Raw genomic sequence first — 20,935 nt, 5'->3', positions numbered from 1 at the left:
TATTCGACTATTAAGATAGATTTATAGATAGATATAATGACGAGAACAGACAGACAGACAAACAGACAGACAGACAGACAGACAGAGCGTGCGTGTAGTATTATGCCTCATAATAGTCAGATTGTTGTACAGTATATGTTCATTTTGCGTGAATTGGTATAGGGCCTTGACCTAGGCTATATGCAGGCTTAATGCACATATTTGGCAATTGTATATTTAGACCTTTCAACATTCATGAAAATGGCTATGCCAACTCCAAACAGCCCCAAAGACACAATGCCAGCACTATTTGACCCTATTGATTCTGAAAACAGAAATTAAAGGAGGCGGACTGTATTCGGCAATACACATTTGCTTGCCAGAAACTGTCTGCCCCCCTTTTCTCAGACCAGGTGAGTGGTACATTTATGAAAAACTCCAAACGCCCATTGGACATGTACCATCACTATTGTAACACTGACCTGTATTGTTTTAGGAATCAGTGGGGTCAAATAGTGCTGGCATCGCGTCTTTGGGGCTGTTTGGAGTTGACATAGCCATTTTCATGAACCTAGATTCTACTTGAGACCTTCTACAGTGTAGATTAGAAGGACACAAGTAGGCTACTCAACCCCAGTACCAGTAGCCTTAAGTCAAAGTAGATACTCAATATTACTCAACAAGTGAAAGTTGTTCTGTTACTTAACTTAAAGTATTCAAAAGCACATTATTTTCTCTTCTTTTTAATATCAATGCATTGCTGTATTAAAAGGTAGACATTTTTTATTTTATTTGAAAGGGGGCTTATAGTGGTTAATTAATAATGTCATCAGTGAACAGGAAAATAAGTGTCATGTCAGTGAATTTCATCACTCGGAGGAGCACTTACTTTTGGTTTCTACATTGGTTTGCTTACAGTAAATCATGCATGAATAGTCAAATGAGGATTAGGCTACTTCTGTATTCTGCATGCAGAACAGCTGAGGTGACGTTATTGTTCCTGCAAAAGCAACTTCATACAAGCATTCTATATTCATTGCTACTGTACCTGACGAACCTGCCAGCACTAATTGTAGCCTATATATTTCTGTATTAGTCAGGCTAATTCAGGTAAGTCCTTCAGTTCAATCTGCAGCAGATGTGTGGGTCCCAATTACTACAAATGATTAGGTATAGCATAACAGCTATAACAGCTAAACATGCTTTGTAAACATTTTATAATACTATATCAAACTTCACCAAAGTTTGTTAGCTGGTATTTGAGAAGTCTAGTGTTCAGGACCGTAAGCTATTGTCCATCAGTGACCAGTGCCTAGTTCAATCCATCATTATTTTTCTACACATATTGTGTTATTAGTAATACTAATAATATAGAAATAATAAAGAAAATTAAGACTTTCTATGAAGCCTACTGTATGCCTGCATTATAATCTGTTCATGCCATTGTATATTTACAAGAAATCATAATGCTTGATAACAATAATCATAGCACATTATATTGTATGACTCGTAAGGTAAAGTTTACATGCATTATAATCTGCTTATAACATTGTAGAATTACAGTTACTGTATAAACACTCACAATAAGTACTCATAATGTATTATAACAATAATCATAATACATTATGAAATACATTATTTTACAATAAAATTTGTAAAGTGATTATAGCACTATGTAGTAAGTGGTCACTGCATTACAACAGTGGTTATAATATACTGCCCTATTTTGTCTCAGTAAGTAGTGTACTGAAAAAGGCATTAGAATTACATTGTTGGGTTTGCATATCTTTTTTCAACTTTTTTTATTTTTTTTAATAAATCAGTGCTATTGAACATTGTGTCTGTGTGTGGGGTTTTACAAATATTGAACGCTTCTGACTAAACCTCCTAACTCCATTGGATCCTCAAAACTGTCAGTTAAACCACCTAACTCCAACATTGGAGGTAGCTGTTTTTATCCATCATTGATTAGCATGAAAAAACTCCACATTAATGGTCAAAAACCTCCTAACTCCACTTGAGCTGTATTTGGTGTCAGTGATGATAATATTAGGACACATTCAAGTATCTGTAAATGTATAAAGTCACCATACCAACTTTGATGAGACAGTATTGTGTTGTTCTAAAAGCATGTTGTTGTTTTTTCATTTCCTGAAAAGCTAATATTTTGGACATAGCTGGTTTCTGCCCGACAGCAGAGATATGCATATTTTTTTATAAATTAGCTTGCATGCACTGAAGAATAAATTAAGAAAATAACATGTCATGCACCGGTGTTCTTCTCTTCAGGGGTGAAGAATATCGTCCAACTCGTCCATCCCTCTCTTCGAACTCCTGTCAAGTAAGAAGGGTCAGGACATGATGATGGACATCGATGCCATCGTATACAAAATCACTTTTGTCATTTATACCCTGACTGTTATTCTGGGAATCACAGGCAACTCTTTGGTGATCTGGGTTGCCAGCTTCAAACTCCAGGTATATGAAGTCTTCACTTTTAAACAGTGGTGGAAAGTAACTAAGTACATTTACTCAAGTACTGTCCTCGATTTGATGTGTTTTTACTTTACTGGAGTATTTCCAATTTTCAATGCTATTACTTCTACGCCATTATATCCCAGAGGCAAATGTTGTACTTTTACTCCACTACAATTATTTGAAAATGTTAATTACTAGTTACTTTGTAGATTTAGATTATCATTACAAAACATACACTAACTAACCACTTCGGCCCTATATAGTTTGGCTGTTTGAAAATAGCCGATCTACAACCTCTTGTAGATCTGCTATTTTCTAAGGATTTCATACATTTGGAAACTTGCGAAATGGGACATTCTGCATAATAAGTACTTTTACTTTTGGTACTCTTAGTATTATTTTGATGCCAATACTTTTTTACTTTAACTCAAGTAAATTTTTAATACCGGACTTTAACTTGTAATAGAGCATTTATTACATTGTGATATTGATACTTTTACTTAAGTACAAAATTAGAGTACTTCTTCCACCTGCTTTTAAAGTGCTATTTATGAATTATTTGGGGAATGGTAATAATAGGTTAAAAATTCTGTCTCACTAACAATACAGTAGCCTACACAAGGAAGCAAACTAAAAATGAAGTTCTGCTTGTGGTGAGTCAGACTATAGGGAAAAAAGTAGGTTATGAGGCACTCTATCACACCACAAGCAGAACTTAATTTTTTTTTCTTTCTTCTATTGCTTTTATGTATACGTACCTACCCGTTTCACTGAAGAACACCTGTTTGAGCGCTTCCCCCTTCTATTTTAATACAGTACACAATTCATGAAATTAATACAGATTAGTAGCAATAAAATGTGCTTTGAAAAGTATCATGATTTGTGTTAAATTAATGATCAAATGATGCGTAGCCTGCGAGCTAAGTTCAGGCAGATGTTTATACCCATGTGCAGCACTATGGCGGTCTACTTAAGCTCACCTGATTCATTGCACTTCCTCTCGCTGTCATCAGTGTTGCCACTGATGTTGTAGGTGCTTTGTTTGCTTCCACCATCACCACCCCAGCACTGTTTCCCCCTGGGGGATTTGTTATAGATGTATATCTCCCTGCTCTTAAATGGTTGTCTGCTAATGTGCTGAGCAGGGATTAATGTAAGCAGAGCCTGAACGCCAAGATCAAATATAATATTCACAATTGCATTTACATTTTATAAATAAAATGTTCTCAAGCTATTATTGGTCTCAATCTATTCGCTCTATTCTGACTGAATTACATTATTTTCTAAAAATACTTTTTTCAAATGAGGGATACAAATTTATAACATTCTACATGGATTGGACATACATGTGATCCTTGACTACTGGTTTGTTTTAAAGTGTCCCTCCCTGTTGTCTCCCCTACAATTCTCTCTATCTCCTTTGTCATTCATCTCCAGCCCACAGTGAACAACGTGTGGCTGGTGAACCTATCCGTGGCTGACCTGATCTTCTGCTTCACGCGTGCCCTTTCTCTCGTCGAGGGAAGTTCTCTCCTCAGCTGCAAGTTCAATGGATTCTTCAAGTACGCCAACATGTTCTGCTCCGTCTTCCTGCTGGCTGTCATCAGCATTGACCGTGCGCTGTGCGTCTGGTGTCCCATCTTCATCAGGAATCGGAGCACCTTGCGAGCTGCGAGGGTGATAGGCGCCTGCATCTGGCTTTTGGCATCCGTTATGAGTGCTCCATACTTCCATTACCGGGAAGTGTACCTGGGGAACAACAATGTGACCAAATGTAGAGCGGTTGTGAAAGGGTCAAACAACACAGATGAAGCCATCGTTCTAGCGTTGAACATAATTCGCTTCTCGTGTGGCTTCCTGCTGCCTTTCATCGTCATCCTTCTCTGCTACATCCTGACGGGTATTGGGATCAGACGCACAGGCCTCCCAAACAGATCTCGACCACCTCGCATTTTGGCATTCCTGGTCATCGCTTTCTTCCTGTGTTGGGCGCCATACCACTGCTTACAGCTAGCTAATATGGTGGACAGAAAAAGTGTTGCGGTAAAGATCGGGCTACCTGTGGCAAAGGCGTTGGCATACTTCAATAGCTGTGTGAACCCACTGCTCTACTTCTGTATGGGGGTGGACGTGAAGGCGATGTGCAGACATAGCCTAGCTGGGGTGTTCCGCAGGGCGCTGGCTGAGGATGTGGATGGAAGAACAGCTGGGGTGGATGGGGGATCATACACCCAATCTCACGCGCTCTCAGGGGATGACAGCTGTAGTAGGATTGAGGCCCAATGTCTAACAACAATGTGAAGGATAGACCGTCTCAGTTTGGCCATTCATTACATTTGTGGCCCAGATTCTTTTTATGTTGTAAAGAGTTCTCAGCCCCACCCTGAGTCATTTTCTTTTAAAGAGGGTTGCCAAAAAAGTTGTATTTTACAATGGGGAATATAGGGCTTTATATCTATTTACCAATGTATCCAATACACAGGGACAGACTGGAAACAAAAATCAACCTGGGAATGTGAATTACAGGTTTACCATGTTATCTTATTTTTATAAAAAATAAAGTAGTAAAACCACATAAATCAGCTGATCAGTCTATCAAATAAATACAAACTAAAATGGGCCCTGCATGATAGCCTGCCCTACAGTATATGGGACCAGACCCCTACTGTTTTGCAAACCATACAGTATTGCACACTGTACACAAATTGTCTCATATTTCAAAGCTAGTTCCAATGTATTAACCCATTCAAAATTGGGAAAGCATCTGTCATTTTAGTTGAATACGAAACGAAATAAAAATACAGTTTTCCCAAAACCCTCTTCTCAATTATTCCATTAATCGGCAAAGCAATCGACAGATAATCGATTGTTGCTGCCCTCGTAGTTCTAGTTCGAGCTAGCAGTTCTGTCTGAGGGGGACAGCATGAGAGGAGAGGATGTGGTCATAGCCTGTAGACGAGCATGCCTACTAAATGGAGGACATTATGTAGGCTATGTGGTCAAGTAGCCTAAGTATCTCAAGTAGCCTAAGTAGGTCATGTTTAACACAGAGAAATGGCGGATGTGCAACATTCAGACTAACCACAACCTTATGACTTGCAAAGAACCCACCATCTCTGTAGGTGTAAAAAAAACAAACATAAACTGAACAGGGAGAATGTTCAAATCACCAGCTATATATATATATACACACACACACACGCACGCTCGCTCGCACGCACACACAAATTAGTGAACAACTAGGTTTAGTTACTGGGTGGAATGCAAGAAACAGATGCTAAACTTGCAAGTCTTGAAGAGAATTATCAGGAGCAAATCTATTGAAATATCATGCTTAGCAGTGAATGTATCAATACATTGTTATCCAGTGGCTTATGGGCTGAGCCCTTGAAGTGATCCTAGAATCGCCCCTGTCGTAAACACAAAAGCACTATAGGCTACACACCAACAGCTCTCACACACACACACACACAAAGGAAATACAGGTTATATGCTGTCGAAATGATTCCTTGTCTAACCAATCATATGACCAATAGGTCAGTTTAGGTAGGGTATAGGTTTTATACCGATGGTTCTAAACCTTTTCAGGCCGTGACCCCCCAAAATAGTCATACTGTATTTGAACTGGGGACCCCCCACCCTGACAAGCACTTGGAATTGTAGGAGTTGAGGCATTACATTTAGTTTGACTCGGTTCCACAGATAAATATTGTGAAAATAGCCGATCTACAAGCTTGTAGATCGGCTATTTTCAAAATGTTTGCCTCTTTCTTATATTATTTGACAATTTGGCCAATGTTTGACCAGTTTTTATAGTATAATTTGTTGATTACTTTTGATGCAGTAATGGTCTTCTTTCTTACAAGTAAAAGTCTGGTAATATACATGAGTAAAAGTACAAAAGTATTCAAAATATACTTTAAGTACCAAAAGTAAAAGTACTAAAATGTTTGAAAATAGCCTATGTATAAAATAGGGATGAAGTGGTTAATGCCTGTTTTGTAATAAGAATACAAATCTACAAAGTAACTAGAAACTAAAGTTTTCAAATAATTGTAGTGGAGTAAAAGTACAATATTTGCCTCTGAGATGTAGTGGAGTATTAGTAAAGGTATTGAACATTGGAAATGTTCAATACGTAAAAAAGTATAGTACTTGAATAAATGTACTTAGTTACTTTACACCACTGTATGTGCCCCGAGGCGAGCTGGGAGGTCCTGCCGAGGAGTACTTCTGCATAACCACGGCGGAACAGCTGAGGTGATGACATTTCCCTCAACTGCAACTTCATGCAAGCATTCTGTTCATTGCTATCTAGGTAAGTCCTGTGTAAGTGTAATCAGCAGAAGGTGTGTTTGTTGCAAATTCCAATTAGTACAACAGATTGGGTATTACATAAGTTATAATTGCTAAACCAGTTTTGTAAGCATTTTTATAACACTTCATCTTCATCTGTGTTTGTTAGCTGTAATTTGCACCACTGCACTGCGAGATTAAAAAAAATACCTTAAAAATACTTTTAAAATCTTAAGTAGCGTGTCAATTATTCACCTTGTTTCAAGCAGTCTACTCACTACCGTGCTAACCGTAAGGAGAAGTCTATAGTGTTCGGGACAGGAAACTATTGTCGGCCAGTGAACAGTGGCTGGTGCCTGGTTCAATCCATTATTCATCCATACGTATATGGTGTGTAATTTCTAAATGGTAATGAATAATATAGATGCAATGAAAAAAAATGCATTATGGGGGAAGAGTCTCTCTTTCAGTAAAATTCCTTAACCCCAGTCACCCAGACTGCTACTTATTGTCTATGCCACCAAGTACTGTACAGTAGTTAACTGCATTCACATGGTATTCTAGGTTTGAATTAGACCCTGATTAAACAGCTGAAGAGAAAACCAGCAAGGACTAGAGTTGCCAAACACTAGCCTGGTAAACCACCCCGGTCGCGGAAATGTGATTTCCGCGACCGGCGTGGGTTACGAGGCTAGACAAATACTGCCTTGCTGTGTCTCAGTCAGGAGTGTTCTGAAAAAGGCATTAGAATGACATTGTTACGCTTGCACATAGTAGACAGGATGACATATTTTAGTATAAATTAAATGAATGAAGTAAGCCAAATACTGTAAGAGTTAATTGACTTGTCACGCACTGGTGTTCTTCCCTTCAGGGGTAAAGAATATCGTCCAACTCGTCCATCCCTCTCTTAAAACTCCTGTCAAGTAAGAAGGGTCAGGACATGATGATGGACATCAATGCCATCGTAGACAAAATCACTTTTGTCATTTATACCCTCACTGTTATTCTGGGAATCACAGGCAACTCTTTGGTGATCTGGGTTGCCAGCTTCAAACTCAAGGTGGATATGAAATCTTCACTTTTAAAATGCTATTCATGAATTTTTGGGGAAAGGAAATTAACTGAAGTTCATCATTAAAGAGCCTGTAAACAGGAAATGCCCAAAAGCATTTCCTGTTTACAGGCAAGGAAATTAGAAAAGAAGGAAGGGACGGCCTAGGGGGCGGGTAGACGCCATTGCTTGCATGGCAGACGCCATTGATGCGCATGATCCTTGACTACTGGTTTGTTTTAAAGTGTCCCTCCCTGTTGTCTCCTCTACAATTCTCTCTATCTCCTTTGTCATTCATCTCCAGCCCACAGTGAACAACGTGTGGCTAGTGAACCTATCCGTGGCTGACCTGATCTTCTGCTTCACGCGTGCCCTTTCTCTCGTCGAGGGAAGTTCTCTCCTCAGCTGCAAGTTCAATGGATTCTTCAAGTACGCCAACATGTTCTGCTCCGTCTTCCTGCTGGCTGTCATCAGCATCGACCGTGCGCTGTGCGTCTGGTGTCCCATCTTCATCAGGAATCGGAGCACCTTGCGAGCTGCTAGGGTGATAGGCGCCTGCATCTGGCTGTTGGCATCCGTTATGAGTGCTCCATACTTCCATTACCGGGAAGTGTACCTGGGGAACAACAACGTGACCAAATGTAGAGCGGTTGTGAAAGGGTCAAACAACACAGATGAAGCCATCGTTCTAGCGTTGAACATAATTCGCTTCTCGTGTGGCTTCCTGCTGCCTTTCATCGTCATCCTTGTCTGCTACATCCTGACGGGTATTGGGATCAGACGCACAGGCCTCCCAAACACATCTCGACCACTTCGCATTTTGGCATTCCTGGTCATCGCTTTCTTCCTGTGTTGGGCGCCATACCACTGCTTACAGCTAGCTAATATGGTGGACAGAAAAAGTGTTGCGGTTAAGATCGGGCTACAGGTGGCAAAGGCGTTGGCATACTTCAATAGCTGTGTGAACCCACTGCTCTACTTCTGTATGGGGTTGGACGTGAAGGCGATGTGCAGACATAGCCTAGCTGGGGTGTTCCGCAGGGCGCTGGCTGAGGATGTGGACGGGGGATCATACACCCAATCCCACGCGCTCTCAGGGGATGACAGCTGTAGCAGGATTGAGGCCCACTGTCTAACAACAATGTGAAGGATAGACCGTCTCAGTTTGGCCATTCATTGCATTTGTGGCCCAGTTTCTTTTTATGTTGTAAAGAGTTCTCAGCCCCACCCTGAGTCATTTTCTTTTAAAGGGATTGTAGGCAAGTTCAGAGATAAAAAAAAGTCAAACATCGCCCCTCCACTTCCCCCCCCCTCATCAGCAGTTTGTTTCCCCGACCACCAGGGGATGACGCAGGGGGGACTTCTAAACGGGCCATGCCGAAAATAGATTGCTTTATTCGGATACAATGTGTGTCACTGCCCGCCCGGTCCGCCCCTGCCGGTTCTCTGAATTTTCATTTTTAAATAGGCTCTCTCATGATAAATTGACCACATATATAAAGTTAAACAACTAGATTCTATCCAAACGATATCTTAAAAGTAAATTCCGTGCCTCAAAAAATAAGTTTGAGAGCGTTTTAAAACCGAAAGTAAAAAACAGAAAAACAATGGCGGCTCGTTCCATTTTTGTCGGCTGCACTCGGTTCCATTCGGTTTCACTCTAACAGTTCGCACGGACGCGCACGGACGCGCACATGCGTACGTTGATTTACGTCCCGGACAAACATAAACTGTAGGGAAAATACGGATTTCAGAAAGAGGACTGTGTTTCAATGCAGGAAAACACCCCAGCATCATTATATAGTGGCTGATAGAGGGGGGAAAAAATGCAAAATATATATATATAAATATTTAAAAATTTAGGCTTAATGTTGCCTAGAATCCCTTTAAAGAGGGTTGCCAAAAAAGTTTTATTTTACAATGGGGAATATAGGGCTTTATATCTATTTACCAATGTATCCAATACACAGGGACAGACTGGAAACAAAAATCAACCTGGGAATGTAAATTACAGGTTTACCATACGTTATCTTATTTTCATACAAAATAAAGTAGTAAAACCACATAAATCAGCTGATCAGTCTAAAATAAATACAAACTAAAGGGGCCCAGCATGATAGCCTATATGGGACCAGACCCCTACTGTTTTGCAAACCATACAGTATTGCACACTGTACACAAATTGTCTCATATTTCAACGCTAGTTCCAATGTATTAACCCATTCAAAATTGGGAAAGCATCTGTCATTTTAGTTGGAGCTGGGGTGGATGGGGGATCATATACCCAATCTCACGCACTCACAAGGGATGACAGTTGTGGTAGGACGGAAGCCAGTGTCTAATAACGGGAGAAAGAGTCTCATAGATAGACAGACAGATAGATACTGTAGATATCTTCATTGATACCGCTGGGGAAATTCAGGCACCAGAAACAGCACAGCGGCAAAAGTTACAGATACAGGGCAAAGAAAGAGGAGTAGAGGGTACAGAACATCACAATAAAGACAAATATGAATAAGGTATACGGATGTATACACCCTATACAATCATCCCGCCTGTGCAGAATAGACGCCGTCAATAAATATTCCAGCCATTCATTCGATTTGTGGCCCAGTTTAGTTTTATGTATTAAGGTTTCTGGCACCTCTTCTCTTAAAGACATTTATGAATATACTGCAGGGCTTGATATCCAGTTACATGTATATATATGTTTTTTATTGGTTAAGGGCATATTTCAATTTCAAATAAAATAAACATTCAAATAATGTATACAAATTAAATGAAAAAAGTTATGGAAAAATCACGGCCCCTTCACGCATTAGAAGGTCCTTCTAATGCGTGAGGGGTCGTGATTTTTCCATTACTTTTTTTAAAAAGTGAAATATCCCTTTATTGCTCCTGACTCTGCTTTTGTGTTAATTCTGTAAGAGAGTTCCGACCACATGCGCTGATCATGTTGGTTTCTCTTTGTGTCATGATTCTGCATGTTTCGATGTGTTTGTGTAGACAAATTGTGCTTGTGTATGTTGGGGGTGCTGGATGTGGGTTTGGAAGTGTCATTTCATGTTTTCTTTCGGTTCCCTTTTTTAAAATAAAAAACAAACAATTGACTGACCAAGATTGATCTAAAGCAGAGGTATGGACTGCCCCCTGACAATGTGACACAACTCCTTGTGAGCTTGTAGACCTGCTATTTTGGCTATTTATTTTCACTACACCATTGTACAAAGACATGAAATAAGACTTAACGGTTAATCAGGCTTGATTTAGTTGATTATAAAAACATTACAATATTGTGTCTATTCGTTAATAAAAATACGAAAATAAATAGAAATACAGTTAACCAAAAACACTCTTCTCAATTATTCCATTAATCGGCAAAGTAATCGACAGATAATCGATTGTTGCTGCCCTCGTAGTTCTAGTTCGAGCTAGCAGTTCTGTCTGAGGGGGACAGCATGAGAGGAGAGGATGTGGTCATAGCCTGTAGAGCATGCATACTAAATGGAGGACAGTATGTAGGCTATGTGGTCAAGTAGCCTAAGTATCTTAAGTATGTGGTCAAGTAGCCTAAGTAGGTCATGTTTAACACAGAGAAATGGCGGATGTGCAACATTCAGACTAACCACAACCTTATGACTTGCAAAGAACCCACCATCTCTGTAGGTGTAAAAAAAAAAAAAAACGTAAACTGAACAGGGAGAATGTTCAGTTTTCTATGATGCATGCTCAACTGCTGCTGAAATGTAATCTAAGGATTGTGTCATATCACCAGCTAATATATATCGCGCGCACACACAAATTAGTGAACAACTAGGTTTAGTTACTGGGTGGAATGCAAGAAACAGATGCTAAACATGCAAGTCTTGAAGAGAATTGTCAAGAGCAAATCTATTGAAATATCATGCTTAGCAGTGAATGTATCAATAAATTGTTATCCAGTGGCTTATGGGCTGAGCCCTTGAAGTGATCCTAGAATCGCCCCTGTCGTAGACACAAAAGCACTATAGGCTACACACCAACAGCTCTCACACACACACACACACACACACACAAAGGAAATACAGGTTATACAACAGTATGCTGTCGAAATTATTCCTTGTCTAACCAATCATATGACCAATAGGTCACAGTTTAGGGTATAGGTTCTATACCGATGGTTCTAAACCTTTTCAGGCCGTGACCCCCAAAATAGTCATACTGTATTTGAACTGGGGACCCCCCACCCTGACAAGCACTTGGAATTGAGGAGTTGAGGCATTACATTTAGTTTGACTCGGTTCCAGAGATAAATAGTGAAAATAGCCGATCTACAAGCTTGTAGATCGTCTATTTTCAAAATGTTTGCCTCTTTCTTATATTATTTGACAATTTGGCCAATGTTTGACCAGTTTTTATAGTATAATTTGTTGGTTACTTTTGATGCAGTAATGGTCTTTTTTCTTTTTCTTTTTAGAAACACTATCATACAAGTAAAAGTCTGGTAATCAAAATATACATGAGTAAAAGTACAAAAGTATTCAAAATATACTTTAAGTACCAAAAGTAAAAGTACTAAAATGTTTGAAAATAGCCTATGTATAAAATAGGGATGAAGTGGTTAATGCATGTTTTGTAATAAGAATAAAAATCTACAAAGTAACTAGAAACTAAAGTTTTCAAATAATTGTAGTGGCGTAAAAGTACAATATTTGCCTCTGAGATGTAGTGGAGTATTAGTAAAAGTATTGAACATTGGAAATGCTCAAGTAAAAAAGTATAGTACTTGAATAAATGTACTTAGTTACTTTACACCACTGTATGTGCCCCGAGGCGAGCTGGGAAGTCCTGCCCAGATGAGTTGGCACAACCCCTGATGCCACAGTACAACAAAGTGAACTAAATCGTCCAGCATACTGTACTGTCAGCTAGATGCATTTTTTACTTTTGGTCTCTACATTCGTTCGCGACATTCGTCCAACATTCAAATAGTGAAACGAGGAGTACTTCTGCATAACCACGGCGGAACAGCTGAGGTGATGACATTTCCCTCAACTGAATGTCCTTTTTTTGTCTCTTCCCCATCAGCGACAGGAGCAGGCATCAGAGGAGAACCTCACAAGCCCCATGCAAGCATTCTGTTCATTGCTATATAGGTAAGTCCTGTGTAAGTGTAATCAGCAGAAGGTGTGTTTGTTGCAAATTCCAATTAGTACAACAGATTGGGTATTACATAAGTTATAATTGCTAAACCAGTTTTGTAAGCATTTTTATAACACTTCATCTTCATCTGTGTTTGTTAGCTGTAATTTGCACCACTGCACTATAAGATTAAAAAAAAATACCTTTAAAATCTTAAGGGTGTGTCACAACCCGGCCCGTGACAAGGGGCCGTGACAGGTGCCAGAGGTTTATTAAAATATTATACTTTGAGTGCCAGGATTTTTAACCATTTTTTAACCTTTTTCAAGTAGTCACAAAATATTTTCAGTGATCACCGTCCTCACGGTGATCCCCTCATTACACACATACAGGTCTCGTACAATCGGGGGAAAAAATTTAAAAACATTCGGTAATCCGTTCCATAGTTGCAGCCAGTTGAAAATAGTTAAATTAACATTGTAAAAAACAAAAGTACACAGGAGCCGAGATACAGGTTTTTGAAGTCATAAGTTAACCAGGAAGTGGATTGGAGTCTAAATCTTGTAGGAGTGATATCTCCTGGTGCTGTGAAGAAAAAATATATATTTTTTTTTTTCAAAAACAGTATATATACGGTTTTGGCACTCAACGTTAGTATGGCCAAAACCGTATATATACGGTTTTGGCACCCAATGTGTTTGTAGCGTGTCAATTATTCACCTTGTTTCAAGCAGTCTACTCACTACCGTGCTAACCGTAAGGAGAAGTCTAATAGTGTTCGGGACAGGAAACTATTGTCCGCCAGTGAACAGTGGCTGGTGCCTGGTTCAATCCATTATTCATCCATACGTATATGGTGTGTAATTTCTAAATGGTAATGAATAATATAGATGCAATGAAAACCATTATGGGGGAAGAGTCTCTCTTTCAGTAAAATTCCTTAACCCCATGCAGTCACCCAGACTGCTACTTATTGTCTATGTCACCAAGTACTGTACAGTAGTTAACTGCATTCACATTGTATTCTAGGTTTGAATTAGACCCTGATTAAACAGCTGAAGAGAAAACCAGCAAGGACTAGAGTTGCCAAACACTAGCCTGGTAAACCACCCCGGTTGCGGAAATGTGATTTCCGCGACCGGCGTGGGTTACCAGGCTAGAAAAATACTGCCTTGCTGTGTCTCAGTCAGGAGTGTTCTGAAAAAGGCATTAGAATGACATTGTTACGCTTGCACATTGCAGTAGACAGGATGACATATTTTAGTATAAATGAAATGAATGAAGTAAGCCAAATACTGTAAGAGTTAATTGACTTGTCACGCACTGGTGTTCTTCCCTTCAGGGGTAAAGAATATCGTCCAACTCGTCCATCCCTCTCTTAAAACTCCTGTCAAGTAAGAAGGGTCAGGACATGATGACGGACATCAATGCCATCGTAGACAAAATCACTTTTGTCATTTATACCCTCACTGTTATTCTGGGAATCACAGGCAACTCTTTGGTGATCTGGGTTGCCAGCTTCAAACTCAAGGTGGATATGAAATCTTCACTTTTAAAATGCTATTCATGAATTTTTGGGGAAAGGAAATTAACTGAAGTTCATCATTAAAGAGCCTGTAAACAGGAAAAGCCCAAAAGCATTTCCTGTTTACAGGCTCTTTAATAATGAACTTAATATTTTCTGGGCGGGGCTAAACATCTCAGCTGATGACACGCTCAGGTGAGTTTCAGTGACGTCATCCGAGTCACTGATGAACTACACCAGTCTTCTACCAAGGTACTCCTGTCTTCTGATGCTATACCCTAGACTAGAGTGCACATCATCATTTGGCCAATGTGTCATGCTATACTCTAGCCTGACACTCAGCCTGAATTTTCATTTCGTTTCACTCCATTATTCAGTCTGAAAACCCTCTCAGTGCAGCAGTTTTCTGAGATGGGGGCATGGCCAAAGTGGGACTCTTTAGCGATTGATTCTTACTGGATTAACCCAAACCCGATCGGGCCGGGCCACCGGTTAGATTTTTCAACCGAGAAAACTCTGCCTTTTACAGCGTCACCAGACCCTGAATGAGAGGCTAGCAATTTCAGGGGCTGGAGCCACGCTATACCCTAGAGTGCATCGCCATCTTTTGGCTAAAATAATTATTTCACTGCCCTTAGTGGACACTTTATCCAACTATATGCAGCGTTTACACAATTACTCAGGCTAGTGATCGTCAACAAGAGAAGCATTCAGAGAGCGGCGCTGGCTAATAATGTCAATTCCCTTGCTGCTGTGATTCATTGAGCACTATAATCAATAATAACGTGCCTATGTACAGTAACAGGTGACGTTTGGATATCAGGCTCAAATGGAAGCCTCCAAAACACTGAACGTAGCGAGTCAGTCTTGTTTCCAGATTACTAGTAGTAGTATTAAACATGTTTTTAAAGTAGGCTACCATGATTTGTGTTAATTGTTAACTATACAATTATTTTTTAAGAGCAGTTTCTATTTCTTCTTCAAAAATATTGGATTTTTGAACACAATACAGAAATTTGGACAGACAATTGCGATCTCTTACCATTGCTGGGTTTTAAAGTGTGGTGCTAATAAAGTAAGTGCTTAATGAATAAATCTACTCCCTCTTATCTCTTCTCTCCTTATCTCATCTCCTTTCTCATTCATCTCCAGCCCGCCGTGAACAACGTGTGGCTGGTGAACCTGGCTGTGGCTGACCTGATCTTCTGCTTCACGCGTGTCAATTCCCTCATCAAGTGGCTCTTCTTCCACCACTGGTCCATCGATGTGTTCAGCTGCAAATTCAATGGATTCTTCAAGTACGCCAACATGTTCTGCTCTGTCTTCCTGCTGGCTGTCATCAGCCTCGACCGTGTGCTGTGCGTCCGGTGTCCCATCTTCATCAGGAATCGGCGAAACTTGACAGCTGCAAAGGTGATAAGCGCCTGCATCTGGCTGTTGGCATCCATTTTGAGTGCTCCATACTTCCATTACCGGGAAGTGTACCTGGGGAAGGACAACTTGACCAAATGTAGCGTGGTGGTGAAAGGGACAAACACCACCGATGACAAAGCTGTCATGCTAGCATTAAGCGTCATTCGCTTCTCGTGTGGCTTCCTGCTGCCTTTCATCGTCATTCTTGTCTGCTACATCCTGACGGCTATCGGCATCAGACGCACAGGCCTCCCAAACACATCTCGACCACTTCGCATTTTGGCGTTGCTGGTCATCGCTTTCTTTCTGTGCTGGGCTCCCTACCACTTCTTACAGCTGGCCAGTATGAGGGACAAAAAAAGTCTTGTGGTTAAGATCGGGCTACCGGTGGCAAAGGCTTTGGCATACTTCAATAGCTGTGTGAACCCACTGCTTTACTTCAGCATGGGGGTGGACGTGAAGGCGATGTGCAGACATAGCCTAGCTACGGTGTTCCGCAGGGCGCTGGCTGAGGATGAGGATGGGAGAACAGCTGGGGTGGATGGGGGATCATACACCCAATCTCACGCGCTCTCAGGGGATGACAGCTGTAGCAGGATTGAGGCCCACTGTCTAACAACGATGTGAAGGATAGGCCGTCTCAGTTTGGCCATTCATTGCATTTGTGGCCCAGTTTCTTTTTATGTTGTAAAGAGTTCTGGCCCCACCCAAAGTCATTTTCTTTTAAAGAGTGGTCCTCAAAAATAGCAGATATACAAGATCACAGTGAGCTTGTACATCTGTTATTCTTAAACATTTTTGGAAAATCTTGAAAGTGTTTGATTTTTTTTTACACAAAACTTCTATTCTGGGGGTCCCTGGCACAAAAGGCTTTCAGATGGGGGTCCATGGCCATATACATATCAATTTGGGGGTCCTTGGCACGAAACAGTTTGAGAATTACTGATTTAGAAGGGATTTGTAGAATTGGCCTCAGGTCTTAATGGGTTAAGGCAAAAGATGTAACTAATTTACACAATGCATGAACTAAGCCTAAAGGTTTGCAACACTTCTTCTCAAAGTGCTGCTTGTGCAAAATATCTGGACACTTTAAAAAGTATTGCTATTGCTTCGCTCGGGTGTGCCTTGCCTTGATTTTTGTCCAGAAAACAGTGCTGCTTGGAAAAGCTTTTTGCATTTGAGGATTCCAGAAAGCTCATATACAAGCAATGCTACAGAGCAGTGACAACCAAGGGTGTTATCATCACTTATTATTTTTACATAGCACAGCCACTCTGTTTTGTCTGTAATTTGAATATCTCTATGTGGATCTTTCTGTGCTGTGAACTTCCTCTTCGGGAGTTAAAACTCCAAATTGTTTGAATCAATAAAATTGTATTTCAAAGTATCTGTATAGTAGAGTATTTGTTAACACAATATGACTAGTACATATCTGCAGAGGTTGGAGGCGGTCTCCCTATAGTCTTCCATGGACCCTGGTGAGAGAGATAGTATGAGAAACTGTTACCTGTAGTGAAGCTGACGATCTAACACGCTTGCTTATGGAACTAATACTGCTAATACTGCGAAAAAAGGGGATATGATCTGTCAGTGGTGGCTGTGGTCAGTCTGAGCTCATGCTTGTCACGAGCCAGTTTAAAACCAGTGTTGTAAAGTAACTAAGTACATTTACTGTACTTAAGTACAATTTTGAGTACATCTACTTTACTGGAGTATTTCCAATTTTCTGTACTTTTACTTCTACTTCACTACATCTCAGAGGCAAATATTGTACTTTTACTCCACTACAAACTTTAGTTACTTTGCAGATATAAACTATTACATTATAAAACATACATTAACCACTTTAGCCCTATTTTATATCTAGGCTATTTGAAAATAGCCGATCTACGAGCTCACAACGCGTCACATTGCGACGAGTTGTGAGCTTGTAGATCTGCTATTTTCAAAAAATGTTGTACTTTTGGTTTTGATACCAACATTTTGATACCAATACTTTTGTACTTTTACTCAAGTAAACTTTGAATTCCGAACTTTTACTTGTAACAGTACTTCTACATTACAGTATTGATACTTTTAGGTTCTATGACATTCATTTTAACTTTTTTGGGGGGGGGTTTTATGACCTCAATTACACCCAAAAAAATCTGAACATTGAATATTCAGTGGATTTTCTGTGGTCTGGGGTTTTCTGAATAATTAGGCTGAAAAGTAATCTGAGTTTGGCCCTTCGGCAGTGAGGTCACAGCCGATTAATCCCGCCCACTCTCCTCCTCGCCCCTCCCCTCCCCTATCCTTTCCTTTGGGGGGGGCGGAGCAGAGGCGATGATTGACAGGCAAAATCCCTCACCAGCGACACCCGCAGGCAAAGATTTATTTTTTCATTGCAGTTGAAAAGGCTTTAGAAATGTGAGAGAAAAACACCTGCCATGGATCAATGGAGTGGACTTTTTTGTTAAAACTGAACGTCATGAAACCTTTAAGTAAAACATTTGAGTACTTTTTCCCCCACTGCTTAAAATAGCTCATTGTTCATACATTTTGCTTCTAGTCTGCAGTTTTAGTGTTGTCACAAATAAATTATAAATAAATAAAAAACCCTGAACAGAGCTGAGCAAGCGTGTGTCACGTTTTTCAATACGTCGGAATATTTGCAACACATTTGCTGCACTATTGATACTGTACCAGCCATACCTCCTTCTACACATCTTCTTGTTTCTACATAGTTGACACGCGCACGTACACACACAGCCAGAGAACCACTTTTACTGCTAGTGTGAGATATGATCTACTGGTCCACAAATTTCAACATAAAGTTGATGATAAAATGTAGTTACTTCCAGTAACTGGTCACTTCTCTCTTATTTTATCTTTTTGTAATCAGTTTCCTCCCATAACGTGAAAAAAGTGGTATCAAAATATGAGTGTTTCATAAGCCATGTGCAGTACAATGCTGGGGCCCTTTAATTTGTATTTATCTTATTGTATTTATTTTATTGACAGATGAGCTTTCACTACTACTGTTATTTTTAAATGAACAAATATGAGGTAATTAATATTCCCAGGCTGACTTTTGTTTCCAGTCCACCCATGACTTGAAGTTGGTGATAAAATGTACCACTTCTGTAACTTAGTCATACTTCTTTTTTTTAATCTTTTGTCTTCTCCCATAAAGTGAAAAAAACTGTTTCATAAGCCTGTGCAGTACAATACTGTATGGTTTGCAGACTTACAGATTTACAATAAGCAAGGTAAACGCATACCTGTAGGTAAACCAAGAACCTAGCATCAGTCTAAAGTAAACTGCCAAAGAATTCTTAGGGATCATCTATAAATCATTATCATTCATATTTTAAAGTACAATATAAACTATGTACACTTTTGCTTGAATGGGTCTCCATTGTTTAATTCACTGTTTTCAAAATTTGCTACTGTCCTCCAGTGGGGGTGGTTGTGTTGGGTAGAATTTTTTCTTCGCAAAAAATATGTCGGATTCATGCATATTTTCAGTCCAAATAAAGACATCAACAATATCTTGTGACTCTGAGGACCCCCCAGGGGTCACGGACCCCCTGTTGAATACTAGGGTGTCCCTGCTTCATCTTTGTCAGCTAAGGGGTCCTTGGCCTGAAGACCGTTTCGAGACCCCTGCTCTTTAACAAAAAACAAACAACACCACTTACACCAGCTTTAACTTTGTGGAAAAGTTTGACATAGGCTAAGGAAGAACTGATTAAAATGTTATGCTAATTTGGCCAAAAGAGGCATGGCCTAATGCAAAAAGGTGAATAACTTGAAAAATTTCCAAAAAACCTATTACTTAACTCCACGTAACACAACTGTGACACAAGCCTTGTCATAAGGCCAAGGGATGACCACCCTAATTAAATTAAATTGTTTATATTAAAATCTATATTAAAATTGGGAAAGTATGTCAAGTATGTCATTTTAGTTTAGCTATATAATTATATAATCTAATAAGCCTATTAATGCTCGATGAGTCCAGCAACATTCATAAACATATATGATCATGACAAATGATCCAAATATATTTTTTAATACATTTACAAGAATAAAGACCACATTTCTGAAATTACCATCACTGTGTAAAGTGAACTGCATTCAAAAGTCTACAGATATCACCAGGCAGTGTCAATGCAAAAGGTTGTAAAGTTCTATGAAAGTGATACAAAATAGAGAAAGGCAAGCAAGACATTCATGTAAATATTCCTGATAAAGGAGTGGGCACAGACTGAGGTGCGAATTGGACAATCAATAAGATTGTCTGTGTACAAATACAGTATATCCGGTTAACCACATGAACCCTATATCGTCCATATTCTGGGCATGTCATAATAGGCAAAAAATAGCAGATCTACAAGCTCGCAACACATCACAACAAGCCGAGCTGTGAGCTTGTAGATCTGGTATTTTCGGCAAAATATTTGTTTTGTTGCGGGGGAAAAGCAGGGGACCAAATACAGAGCCCTGCAGGCAACCCGGTCAATAGGGTTTAAGTGGTTAATGCTCAGAATATTAAAATGTGTTAAGCCTATGTTTTAAAAATAATACACATAAAAATCTGAATAAGTACATTATGCAAATCAAGAATGAAAGGAAACGTATCAATATATTAAGAAGCGTGAATGTATAATATCCCATTCACTGTTGTTTTCTTGGTGGTCTATTTCCATGGTTCCTTCATATTTACAGTATAGTTTTCACTTACAGTTCTAAGTGATAGAAACACTTGGCTTTCAAGAAAGTAAAGGCAGAACAAGATGTCTGATTCAGTATGACTTTAAGAAAAAAAGTCAAACATCATAACTAGAAGTTGTACGTATTTTGTAGCATTCTGAATAATAAATATACGAGTAAGTATAAGTATGATTGTTTACACCCCTTCAATAAATGTGTTTTAGGATAGCTAGTGGAAGATATAACTTATATTTCCAAAAGGGCCGCTTTCAGAAATGGATAAACAGCTTGATATTTGCTCCATGTTTTATTAATGGATTTTTTTCCCATTGTTTTTCAAAACCTCAATTCCTGTGAAACTAAATATGTAA

The 20,935-nt window shown here is 39.6% G+C and overlaps 3 protein-coding genes across 3 annotated transcripts; all 3 read left to right on the top strand.

Moving 5' to 3' along the window:
• Nucleotides 1-1,028: 1,028 nt before the first annotated feature.
• Nucleotides 1,029-4,758, top strand: LOC308092332 (C3a anaphylatoxin chemotactic receptor-like; the record flags this gene model as incomplete). The annotated part of the gene is made up of 3 exons (XM_080438184.1): nucleotides 1,029-1,149; nucleotides 2,269-2,457; nucleotides 3,895-4,758. Exons 2-3 carry the CDS (start codon nucleotides 2,338-2,340, stop codon nucleotides 4,756-4,758), a joined length of 984 nt encoding a protein of 327 aa, XP_080294310.1. The 5' UTR covers nucleotides 1,029-1,149; nucleotides 2,269-2,337.
• Nucleotides 4,759-6,678: 1,920 nt separating this feature from the next.
• Nucleotides 6,679-9,020, top strand: LOC308092700 (fMet-Leu-Phe receptor-like). Its single transcript, XM_080438786.1, has 3 exons — nucleotides 6,679-6,775; nucleotides 7,628-7,816; nucleotides 8,112-9,020. Exons 2-3 carry the CDS (start codon nucleotides 7,697-7,699, stop codon nucleotides 8,952-8,954), a joined length of 963 nt encoding a protein of 320 aa, XP_080294912.1. The 5' UTR covers nucleotides 6,679-6,775; nucleotides 7,628-7,696; the 3' UTR covers nucleotides 8,955-9,020.
• Nucleotides 9,021-12,694: 3,674 nt separating this feature from the next.
• Nucleotides 12,695-17,247, top strand: LOC308092699 (C3a anaphylatoxin chemotactic receptor-like). Its single transcript, XM_080438785.1, has 4 exons — nucleotides 12,695-12,847; nucleotides 12,910-12,942; nucleotides 14,271-14,459; nucleotides 15,606-17,247. Exons 3-4 carry the CDS (start codon nucleotides 14,340-14,342, stop codon nucleotides 16,491-16,493), a joined length of 1,008 nt encoding a protein of 335 aa, XP_080294911.1. The 5' UTR covers nucleotides 12,695-12,847; nucleotides 12,910-12,942; nucleotides 14,271-14,339; the 3' UTR covers nucleotides 16,494-17,247.
• Nucleotides 17,248-20,935: the final 3,688 nt, after the last annotated feature.

The sequence above is a fragment of the Gymnoscopelus braueri genome (genome assembly GCF_963280865.1).
Source record: "Gymnoscopelus braueri genome assembly, chromosome: 9".
NCBI classification, from domain to species: Eukaryota; Metazoa; Chordata; class Actinopteri; order Myctophiformes; family Myctophidae; genus Gymnoscopelus; species Gymnoscopelus braueri.
This window is presented reverse-complemented; position numbering and strand designations above follow the sequence as displayed.

Excerpts from the sequence above, each read along its gene's own strand:
- LOC308092700 (XM_080438786.1), top strand. The coding sequence starts at position 7,697 with ATGATGATGGACATCAATGCCATCGTAGACAAAATCACTTTTGTCATT. Across the intron at positions 7,817-8,111 it reads TTGCCAGCTTCAAACTCAAG|CCCACAGTGAACAACGTGTG; the intron begins GTGGATATGAAA and ends ATTCATCTCCAG.
- LOC308092699 (XM_080438785.1), top strand. The coding sequence starts at position 14,340 with ATGATGACGGACATCAATGCCATCGTAGACAAAATCACTTTTGTCATT. Across the intron at positions 14,460-15,605 it reads TTGCCAGCTTCAAACTCAAG|CCCGCCGTGAACAACGTGTG; the intron begins GTGGATATGAAA and ends ATTCATCTCCAG.